Source organism: Lagenorhynchus albirostris, chromosome 6 (genome assembly GCF_949774975.1).
Source record: "Lagenorhynchus albirostris chromosome 6, mLagAlb1.1, whole genome shotgun sequence".
In the NCBI taxonomy this organism is placed as follows: domain Eukaryota; kingdom Metazoa; phylum Chordata; class Mammalia; order Artiodactyla; family Delphinidae; genus Lagenorhynchus; species Lagenorhynchus albirostris.
Window position 1 is genome coordinate 115,529,938 of NC_083100.1, and position 11,495 is coordinate 115,541,432.

An 11,495-nucleotide genomic window follows, 5' to 3' on the forward strand; every position below is an offset into this window, starting at 1 on the left:
GTCTTCCCTTAAGCGGGCCTCGTCTTTTCAAGTCCTATCATTAATGACTGATAAGTTATTCTTTTTTTGGCCACGCCGCGCGGCTTGTGGGATCTTGGTTCCCTGACCAGGGATGGATTCTGGGCCCTCGGCAGTGAAAGTGCAGAGTCCTAACCACTGGACCGCCAGGGGAGTCCCTAAGTTATTCTTTGCGGTGACGACAGTCACATTTCTTACTTTCACAAAGCAAGGCTTAGTGACACAGTGTGTTAACTCCTCTCTTACTGGGCTGCCGCCTGCTCCTGAGGGAAGCCCGTCTGCTCCTGTGTGATTCCCGTGAGCTCACAGATGCTCATTTCGAAAATCAAACCGGGACGGCGCCACGCCAGGCGCGTTGCTATGTGACCACAGACCACACACACCAGCGCTCCTTTTCAGGGTTTATTTCATCTGCTAACATTCATCTTGACCTAGACAAAAACAATTAGATGATTATGACTTGCGTTTCCATCATCAACTCATTTTTTTGTATGAGTCACCAAAAGGTTTCTTCTCAACACTTTTTTTTTTTTTTTTAATAAGAAGCTATAAATAAATAAAGCTTTAAACGCTCCTGGGTTCAAGTTAAACTCTTCCAGTTCCCAAAACGTTCACAGACTCATTGCTTGGACAGTTCTCTCGTCCCTCACGCCTCCTCCGAGAGAGGACATCGAAGGCCTGGGGTGGTGGGAGCGGGGAGCTGTTCACTCACTGCATGTTCGCTTCTGTCCCTCAGCCCTGGGAAGAGCCCTGGGGAGGCCATCCCTTCCCTGGAGCCCCAGCCCGTGGTGTTGGAGGAGACGCTGCAGAAGCCTTTACCTCAAAGCAGGCGTCCTGAGCCGGCAGCGCTGGACGGGAGACCAAGTGGCCGAGGGGCAGTACCAGCTGGTGCTGTCACTAGCACCCCTGCCTGGATGCTGGCCGGAGCCAGGACCTCCTTCCAGATGCAGTGAAGAAACCGAGGAGACCGTGTGACTTGGGACAGCGGGCCATGAGTTAAAACACTCCATTATGTACAAAACACATCCTGCACTCGGGCCACACCCTCAGGAGCGCACCTTGGGGAGGGCTGCTTGAGCCAGGCCGCTGGCCGGGCGCCCGGGGGGCTCACGCACCACAGCTCTCCTCCCGGTGGGAGGCCACATCAAGCGCCTCGCGCCGCGGGTGCTTGTGCAGGACCCCAGAGCTCTCGTGAACGTGTCCCGCCCTCCTCCCTGGAGCGCGCCCGCCCCAGGTGAGCACTGGCGCAGACCCCCATGCTGACCTTCACACCCCTTTAAAGGAGCTGCCTGGGCACTCACCTCCTCAGCATGATGTGTCCGCTCTCGGGGGCCTGTTGACTGCGCTGTCCTTGGACTGCAAGATGAAGTGGCCAGCGCAGGAAGCTGGCGGGCGGGGGTGGGGGGGGAGGGGGGCGGCTCAGGCCAGACAGGCAAAGACTAAAGCACCCTTCCGGTGCTTACGGCTCCCTCATTCCACAGGTGGGCAGCTAGGGTGGCCAAGGGGAACCTGGGGCAGGGAACCCTGGCAGGATCTGCCCATGAGGCTGCCAGGGGCCCGGGGCCCTCACCACCCTCGAGTCTGGCCTGCAGCCGCCGGGCACGTGTGCTTCCTCTCCTGGGGAGACGGGGTGCCCATCCACCTCGGGCGTGGGGCTCACACTCAGCTCCCCGGAACCGGGTCTCGGGCCTCATGTCGTGGGGGGCGGGGCGCACGTCCAGAGGCGACGCTGGCCTGGCCTCCCCGAGCACAGGAGGGATGGGCGTGGGGCAAGCGTCTACAGTGGACTGAACATGGCTTCTCCAATCTGCAGGGCTGCGGGGAACAGGCCTGACCAGCTGGTAGGGGCAAGGGCGCAGGAAAACGCGGGGAGAGCCCGGGGTCGGGGGGCTGTGTATCTGGGTACCAGGGGAGCCACCCAGAGCTGTTTCCTCCAGTCCTGGAGGAGAATCTGAAAGCCTGAGTACCCTTTCCTGGCTGTCCTGAACCATCGTGGCCCCAAAGTATGGCTCGTGGGCAGTGGCTGTGGTCTGCAGAGTTCCAGCCAACGGAGGCTTGACTGAACTTTATACACGGGGCTGTGGGGGGAATGGGTCTAAGTCCCACATAAATGTCCAAGTCATGGGCTTGGGGCTGGGGGCAGCCCACTGACAAAGCCCGGAGGGTCAGAAAGGACAATGCAGGGGGAGAGCTCTTGATTTCTGTCCCCCTTCCTGTCTGAGCTGGTCTGGCTGGGAGGTCTGCCTGGACACAGGTGGAAGCATCCTCACCTATGGCCTTCCTACTCCTGGGATGCCCTCCGCCCACGCAAGGGGGCAGTGCAGCATGGGGACCATCTCCCCACAGCGCCCCTTGCTCTGGGGACTGAGGAAAACGGGGTGGGGGACCCCAGGTGATGTGCTTTGATCTCTTGACCCGAAGCATGAAGCCACACTGTGGGTTTTGACCTTGGGCTAGAGAGGGGAGTGGGCTTCCCAGGGGCTGGACTAGAGTCTTCTTGGCTTTAGTTGGGGCGGGCCCTGACCCTGAAGATGGGTGAGCTGGGAGCTCCATTCCTGAGGCTACCTCAGAGGGCTGCCGTGTCTCCACGCAGGCCTTGGGGTCAGGGGTCCCCTGGAGGCTGAGCTACCTGCAAGGGGGAGTGGGGGGGGAGCGGGCGTGTGCCTGGTGGGCGTGACCACACACCCGGCCTGGCAGGTCCGCCTTCCACTGCATTGGATTTTTCTAGTCTTCAAACCTGTGGCCGTTGTGACCAGGAGGACGGGAGAGCGGGGACGTACCTGCTCCCAGCCCTGCAGGCCTGGCTGGGGGGTCCTCCAAGCACCCTTCCCTCTGACCCAGTGGGTTCCCACGTTGATTTCTCAGAGCCCCGGCCTGGGAGGGTGGGAAGAACCGACCCACCAGGCCCACCCCTTCCCCTCCCCTCAACCGTCCGTCCGTCTTCTGGCAAGCGGACGGGGGTCCTCTTCCCACGGAGTTCTGGGGGCCGAGTGTGTTGGTCAGTCTGCCTGGTCCCACCTGCCCCCGCCGGCCGCCACTACCACTTCTCGATGATGTGGCTCATGTAGTCCTCGGTGGGCACGCGGCCGGGCTCCTCGGCGTCCCCCCGCGGCGGCGCCTCCTTGGCCCGGTGCAGCAGGCGCTCCTCGCGGCTCCGGAGGCGCTGCTGCCGGCGCTCCAGCTGCCGCCTGTACTGGTAGCGCTGCTGGAAGAGGTCCCTGGCGTAGTCGTAGAGCTGCACGTCCAGGTCGTTGAGCTCCTCGATGCGCCGGATGGTGTCCTCGCCCACCTCCACGCCGCCCGCCCGCGTGCTGTTGTACTGCATGAAGGGACGGATGAACTTGAGGTTGAACGTCCGCTCGAACAGGTACTGCGTCTTGCGCTGGAACTCGGTCAGGCCGAAGAAGGCCATGCCCCGCAGGTTCTTCTTGGCGCTGTCCAGCAGCAGCTGGGCCCGCTTGCCCTCGGGGATGAAGGACAGGTTGTAGCAGCCCACCAGGCTCAGGTCGGCCAGCATGCGCACCTGGCGGTTGCTGGCCAGGTTGTAAGGGCAGTCCATGAACTCCTGCAGCGTGCAGCCCGACCAGTCCGTGCCCTCGTAGCAGGGCGGCAGCTCCTCGGGCGTGGGCGTGCGCCCGTCGCACATGTGCAGCGATGTCTTCCACGTGGCCCCCCGCTGCACGTGCCGCCACTCGCTCAGGTAGCGGGACACGGGGTCTCGCAGCAGGGTGATGTAGTAGAACTTCCTGCAACGAGACGGGGAGCGGGGGGGAGGTGAGGCCGGGGCGTCAGGCAGGGGTGGGGCATGTAGGGACCACTGGGGGGTGAGGGAGGGGGGAGGCTGCAGCCCTGAGTCGGATGGCTCTGCTCAGCGCCTATGCTATGCGACCCCCGGGGAGTGGCCTCACCTCTGAGATTAGCCATCACATCTCAGGTCTCCAAAGGGCCACTGCTGAATGAGAAACACGGGTGTGAGATGTGATGTAACCTGCAAAGGTCTCAGGCCACCACCACAATAACGAGCGTGACCGCTGCAGTGCCCTGCAGGGCCCAGCCCTGGTGCCCTCCTGAACCCTGGCCCAGGGTCTCCTCTGGGGCCTTCCCCCGAGCCCCAGGCGTGCCCTCCTGCCTGCTCGCACCTTGGGAGGGGCAACCTGACTTTGCCCTGCAGGGCGTGGAGGAGAGTGGCCCCAGGGTCCACACTACCTGGTACCAGACGTTTAGAGAGCTGTCACAGTGGCAGGCTTGGTGCAGACCAAGGGGCCACTGAAAAGTCACTCACAGTCCCGGGCTGCACGGCAGGTCTGGGCCAGGGCCTCCCCCTGGGCCCACTCCACCCCAGGCTCCTGCAGAGCTCCAGTGGGGGAGGGGCACCAGGAGACCACCCAGCCCCCGGGGTGAGCCGTAACTCATAACTTTTATCGTCTCCCAGGAACTGTTCCAACCCCCAAGGAGTTGGGCACCAATGCCACCTCCCCACGCTGTGGGTAAGGGGCATCCATCCGTACCACGGGAGAGCTGACTCAAGGAGGGCTGTGCCCCCTTCTCCTCGCTCCCTTGGGGTGAGAGGCAGCCGGGATGATTCAGGTCCCTGCAGCGTGTGCTGTGATGATCAGCCCCAGTGCCAGGAACTGTGATGGGCCTGGTGGGTGTGGGTCGCCCCAGGGGGGGGTTGCGGCTCTTCTCGGAGCCCCACCTCCAGGGCTGGCAGAGCAGCTGCCTGTGCAGGTGGGGCAGGTCCCAGGCCAAGGGGAACCAGGGCCTGGGGCGAGCAGCCTAGAGTGTCCTCGGAAGTGGGCAGCAGGGGCCCACTGGGTCCCCACACACCACTCCTGGGGGGGTCCATCCCCCCTTCCCCGGCCCCTGCCTGATGGCAACATGGAAGCTGCCCCCACACCGCCCCCTCCTCACCAAGGCCCAACAAGAGCAGCCCTCACACTGCCCTCTGGGAAGCCACGGGGGCACAAGACACGTCGCAGGGTCTGGCAGTGCCCTGATCTGACCGCATCTCCCAGGGGGCAAGGGGACCCTGGGGTGCGGGCATGATAACTAGCAAGGACGAAGGTGACGGGGTACCACTGGGGGTCACCCCAGCCTTAGGGGGGCACATTCAGGAATGGCAGACAGTGGGAGAAGGCCTGGGCAGAGGGCACCCAGGAGGCTGGGGGAGGGAGTCCGTAGGGAGGAGACGGCAGGGTGGGCAGCCTGACTCCTGAGCCCTCCGCGAAGCCTGGGCTCTCCCGTCTGTGCCTCGGGCCCCCGTCAGCTCTCATGCGCCCCGCCCCAGCCCAGGTGCTGACAGCGCGCTCCTGGCCTCTGCAGGCGGTCATGTCCCAGCCCCGGGGGTGGGGTGGGGGTGGCTGGCAGCCCCGATGTGACCCCCTCCCCCAGCTCCTGTGGAATGTGCCCTGGTGGCTCTGGCTGCCCCTGGGAGAAGAACAAAGGCCCACCTGTGCCCTCCCAGCTCCTCTCTGACCACTGGGACCGCCCCACCCCCCGCTTGCTGGCTCCCAAGAAGACACCCCAGGGCCTTTGCACGAACTCTGTCCTCCCTCTATTTCATCAGCTGACTCTGACTCATACCCTAGACCTCAGCCAGAACCACTTCCCAGGGAAGCCTCGTCCTGCAGACACGGCTCCCTCTTGGGCTTCTGTCACAGTGGTAACTTTCCACTGACCTCTCAGCTCACCCTGCGGTAGGGAGGGGGCGGCGGGGAGCTGGTTCCTGTGTGTGTGCCAAGCAGGGCCGTGGTGCCTCTCTGGGGACAAGACTGGGAGGGGCCAGATGGTCCAAGACAGAAGGTGCCTCGGGGCAGGCCCCTCACACAGCACCTTCAGCCCCCGGTGGAGGAAATCAAGCCTTGAGAGGTTAGGCAGCTACCTGGAGGCCCCCAGTGGCTTCAGCACTGGGGTAGGGCGGGAGGCCAGGCCCCTCTCTGCAGACCCTGGTTAGTGGACTGGTACGGGTGACAGAGACCTTCAACACAGCCAGGACGAGGAGGTCAGTTCATCCCAGGGCCAGCCTTCTAGAGACCTAGTATATGACATTGATAAATCCTGACCACGACAACTGCTTCTAAAGAGGCCACGACAGACAGGCAGACACAGAGCTACACCTAGAATCGCGCGTGGACAAACAGTGCTGCGTGCGGGCTGCTGCCGCACACCGTGCCCACTGCTGAGCCCAGCTGGTCCCTTGTCCCGTCCTCGGCCCTCCCCACCCCGTGTGCACACGGGCAGGCCAGCGTGGTAGCTCCTCCTGGACACAGAAAACCAGAGTATGACGTGTCAGCGGACAAAGATTTGTCTACGTGGCCCCACCGAAGCCACTCGGGGTTCAACCTGGTTGCAAGGTGACCTCTGATGGCAAGAACTCACGGTGCACAGCGCGGCACCAGCGCCCGCCCCAGCGTCTGTGTCCCCACAGGCCTCTGCAGTCGCGTAGGCCTAGAGCCCTGCGTCAGCACTTGTCACCGCCCACCACGAGGGCAGGCTTGGAGAAGCCCAGCTGCCCCCCAGACCCTCACGGATCTCAATGCACCCTTGAGAGGGGGACGGGGCCGCTAGCCCTCCTGCGGCGTGCCGGAGCCAGAGCCGACTGAGCCCCCTGGGCCCCTGGGCTCACGCTGGCCCCCGCGGCTCCCCTGTGCACCACACGGGTGCTGAGTGGGACGGCCTCGCTCATCGCTGCGGCCCTGGGTGCTGGCCTGGCTGGACAGGAGCAGGGGCTCGCCCGTGGTGACCGGGGCGGTGGTGTTCGGATGGGCCGTGCTGAGCCTTCTCTGTTCAGGACGTTGCCGGGCCCTGGGCCCCCGATTCTGTCCTCCCAACACGGCCTGTGGAGACTAAGGGTCCAGGCAGACCCTAGACCCTGTGTGAGGGGCCAGCGGCCCCCGGTCACTGCCCAGCCCCAGCCCCGCTCCTGCCTGGACGGCACTGGAGGCCCTGTGGGTGCGCACCCCTGACCTTGGGCGGCCTCCTCAGGAGCGCATGCGCCTGACCCCCGGCTCCGCTTGCTGGCCCACCGGCCCTTGCCTGCTCCGCTGTCCTGACACAGCAGGCACCCGTGGCCACAGGCCCGTGCCCCGGCCACCCTCCGTTCAGCACGCCTGCTCCCGTCTCACTCGCTCTGCGCCCCCCTTGCCCGTTAGGCACATCAGCTGACAGGGCAGCTTTCCTGGCCACTGAAGGGGGAGCGAGGGCACTGATCGAAAGTGAGCAGACGGCAGGTGTGGCGGGGGCAGAAGACCCCCCAGACGACCGACTGTCCACGTCCAGGCAGCTCCCTGCCCTGGACGAAACCAGATGTGTGTTCTCTGGAGGCGCTCACGGCTCAGAGACACGAAGAACTGGGCAGGGGGCCAAACGACGGCCGGCACGCTCATGGGGGACCCAGCTTCTGCCCCAGCCTCAGCCCAGAGGAAACGGCAGGGTTTCTGCCCCAGAGCGAAGTTCCCCCTGCACTCACATCTGGGGTCCCCCACAAACAGGGGGCCTTCTGCCTCTCACCCTCCAGCAGGATCTGCCCATCCAGGCCGTCCAACTGCTAACCAACAAGGGTTCCAGAAGGACAGAGAGGACATGGCGGAGGAGATGATGGAAGAAACAATGAGAAGTCAAGCACTTAATTCATCTCGAGCGAAACGGCTCGCCCACTGCCCAGCAAATGAACGTGGAGACCAGACCCAAGATTACGGAGATGACCCATGAAGCACGTGGACAGAAAACCAGAACACGTAACGAGTGGGACTCAACTTCTCTATGGAACACCATATGCCAAGAATCAATGGAGCGATGGCTTCAAAATGCTGACGGGAAATAGACCAACTGTATCTCATACCCAGCCAAGCTTCACACCCGTGAAGGCTTGGGAAATTTATTTTCTGTGAATCCTGCTCTAGGAAGATACTGGAGGATGTATCTCATATAGTAGATGAGAAAAAAAAAAAAAAAGTGTGGGACACAGAAGCTTGAACCCAGGAGAGATCCCAGATGTCCACTGGGCATCCCGCTGGGTCTGTCAGGAGAAGAGGGACGGGGCTTCCAGAAAGAGGGGCCCAGACAGATGACCTGACAAAACACATCACTGGTGGAAAAAAAAAAGCGAACGGTAGGTACATGGCAGATCTTTGGAATCACCTGGAAAAAAAGGAGTCTATGAAGATGGAGGACAAAGCAAGTAAAAAGTAGGGCTGGGCTTCCCTGGTGGCGCAGTGGTTGAGAGTCCGCCTGCCGATGCAGGGGACGCGGGTTCGTGCCCCGGTCCGGGAAGATCCCACATGCCGCGGAGCGGCTGGGCCCGTGAGCCATGGCCGCTGAGCCTGCGCGTCTGGAGCCTGTGCTCTGCAACGGGAGAGGCCACAGCAGTGAGAGGCCTGCGTACCGCAAAAAACAAAAAAAGAAAAAAAAAGAAAAAAAAAAGGAGGGCAATTGTTAATTCTAGGAAAAACGAAAAGTTACATTAAAAAAAAATGAAGTATGTTACTAGGCTCAGAAGAAAACAATGGTTTTAGAGACATCATGATATAAACAGTGGTAAGTGATTGAATAAAAACTTGAGCTTTAACTCTCCTTGGAGAATGGGTGGGGTGTGGAGAAGGATAAGGGCAAAAGAACACTTCATCTATCAAAACAGAAAGTACACAGATAACATTTAAATCAATGAAACAAGAAATATCACTATACATGACTCAGAAACATGGAAGTCCATACATGAAGACTACCAAAAAGAGGGGCAAGAGGTCCTTTGGGGAAGCTGGAAAGGCAAAGTAGATCTGTTGGTTTTTATCATAAACCGCTTGGAGCTATTTGTCTTTAAGCATGTATGAATTCTTGTAACTAAAAACACTAAAACAATGTGGAAACAGGCTTAAAAAGAAACATATGGAGAGATGCTCCCCTTCATTAGTCATCGAGGGAACAGCACACTCCGCCACAACGTGATACCCACTGGAGCAGCAAAACAAAGTGGGGCAAGGCCAACTTCTGACAAATGCTTACCGGGACAGCTGTTGTGGAGCGACTTCACGGGTAGGCGGAGGGTGCACACACGCTCACCCCATGACCCTCACACTCACCACGCCCCCACGAGTCCTCTCCTAGGCACACGTCATGGGGAGGCCTCGCCCATGCACCCTGGGAGATGTGGACAAGACAGTCCACAGCGCTCTGCTGCTGAGAGCCCCAAACATCCACCGCAGAGGCATGCGTACACCAATGGGGTACATTCTTCCAACAGAACACTGCCCAGCAACAGACAGGAACAAACGACAGCGACTCACGGCAGCTCGGGTGAATGTGATGAATAAGATGTTGCAGAAAGAACGCAGATAAGAATATGTAACAGAGTGCAACGATATGGTTTATCAAGTTTCTAAAAATAAAACCCAAGAAAATGCTATTTAGTGATACGTACACACGTACTGAAAACAGTGGCAAGAAAAAGGTGATGAGGGGAAACACAGGAGCCCTCCAGTCAGAGCTTAGCCTTGGTGTCTCGGGGGGCGGTGGCGGGGGAGGCAGGGAATGCGCTAGCCCGTGGTGGCGTCCATGGCACTGATCACGCCCTCGTGCTTAAGGCAGGAGCGAGGGTGCAGGCGTGCATCCTTGGGCTTTATTCCCTATGTACGTTCACGCAACTTCTTTTGTATTTCCCAAACACTGTGTGATAAGGAAAGCAGTGTTAAAACCAAGGTTTTCCAGGGCGGCCTGCGAGGCCCCTGCTGGCCTTGCAGGTGGACCAGCATTCTTGCCAAGCCTGGAGCCTCAGTTCCTCAAAGCGTCTGGTGTCCCCTCCCACCTCTGTGCCAGCCAATTCCAGGTGTCTGCAGCCCTTTCCTTACCCCTGACCCCTTCCTACATGCTCATGTGAGTAGGGAGGGGCTCCACGGGGGAGGGGAGGACCCCCTGGGGGCATCACCTCTGGGGACTGTGAGGGTGGCCAGTCTTCTGGGTCAGTCGGGGCCGCCCTGTGGCGTGTGAACTAACCACATGATGCTGAGCCAGCTGCTCCTGCCTCCGGGAAGGAACCACAGCTCCTCCGGAGCTGGAGCTCCCAGCTGATGGCTGGCTTCCCATCCAGGAGGGCCTTGGGGTGCAAACAGTGCGCCCCAGCCCCTGGGGCTCCCCTTTCCTGCTGCCAACCCAAAGGCGGGAGACCAGGGACCCTGTTTAGTGACTTGGCGGGCAAATTATGCTCTGTCAGGGTGGGAGGCTTCTGGCATCTTCTGCAAGCACAGCCCTAACTCACATCTTGGCCTAAGTGGGAGCCCACTGTACCCCAGCTTCCAGGGCAGGTCTCCGTGGAGCAGGGCTGCCTGCTACGTCCCAGGAGAGACCCAGGGAGCGGCGCAGAGCACGCCCCAGCCCAGACCGTCCTGCCTGTGAGTCGGGGGCAGGATTCACAGCGCTGTCACCCTAGCGGGGCACACACTGGGACCGGAGGGATGACAAGGAAGCCCTGCTCACACCTCTTCCTCTGAAGCTTCCACCACTGGCTGCTCGCCACCATCTAGCCAGCCAGCCGGCACCCCACACGGTCCACTGCTGGCGGCAGGACGTGGCATGAGGTCGTCCCTCTGCAGCTGTGTGCAAGGTCATTCGGGCCGCCACCATGCGCCATCCCTCTCCCCAGGGTCTTCACCCCACCCTCTCACCCCAATGAGGGCAAGCTCTTGGAAGGCAGGCCTATGTACTGGGGACACCGCAGTGCCCTGCTCAGCGCGGAGACAGCCCATGGCATCCAGGGCCCACTGCCCCGCGGTGGGCTGGGTGGTGGCCACGGGAGTGTGTTCAGTGCCCAGGCTCGGCCGAGGGTGCACGTGCGGCCTGTGCACAGGGAGGGGGCCTCACGCTCAGTACCTCTGCCTTCAGCACCCAAGCTGCCCACGGAACCCATTGGATTGGGGGCTGTCCCCCGGGAAGTGGGCGGAGCCACAGTGGGAACGGCTGCAGCTGGGTGGGCGGAAACGGGGTGAGGAAGGAGTTGGAAGCCTGTGGCCCTGCCCTGGCACTCCATGGACGCACAGCAAAGGACATAAACCAGCAATGCCCCCAGGGCCCTGACAACGGCACCAGTGCCCACTGCCAACAGGCTTGTGACGTACCAGGCAGAGCCCGGGACCCAGGCACTGCTCCCCTTTCACAGAGGATAAGCCCAGGCTCAGAGGCGGGCAGGGCTCTTAGAGCGCTCTGGGCTGCGTGGGGCGGAACCAACAAGGGCAGCAGGAGGTGATGAATGGCACCGCTCACCAACGGGGCAGGTCAGGAAGGCTTCTCAGAGACGTTGGGGACACAGCCCTTCGTGACCTGAGAAGGGGGCAGAGCAGGCTTGAGGTGCAGGTGGGGCCGGACAGAGAAGGGTCTTGTTCATTTATAGGAAAACAAGCTCGGATGGGAAGTGGAACAGAGCACAAACTCACGTGGATTCAAAGACAGAACGTAGGACTTCAAAGAAACTTCGTGTCGTGGAACAATTC

At 61.1% G+C, this 11,495-nt stretch overlaps 1 protein-coding gene across 9 annotated transcripts in view; it reads right to left on the reverse strand.

Moving 5' to 3' along the window:
* Nucleotides 1–407: 407 nt before the first annotated feature.
* HS6ST1 (heparan sulfate 6-O-sulfotransferase 1) overlaps nt 408–11,495 on the reverse strand; it is a 42,677-nt gene continuing 31,589 nt past the window's right edge. Inside the window, exons 2-5 of one of the 9 annotated variants that reach the window (XR_009541206.1) lie at nt 3,060–3,764; nt 1,320–1,403; nt 838–955; nt 408–449 (exon numbers count right to left, since the gene is read on the reverse strand). Coding sequence is in view for 3 of the 9 variants with exons in the window: in XM_060153119.1 (XP_060009102.1) it covers nt 630–696; nt 838–993; nt 1,320–1,403; nt 3,060–3,764 (1,012 nt within the window). In the remaining 6 variants the exon portion in view is untranslated. Of the gene's footprint in view, nt 697–837; nt 3,765–11,495 lie in introns of those variants that run through there. The other 8 variants (XR_009541207.1, XM_060153120.1, XM_060153119.1 and 5 more) reach the window with 8 other exon arrangements.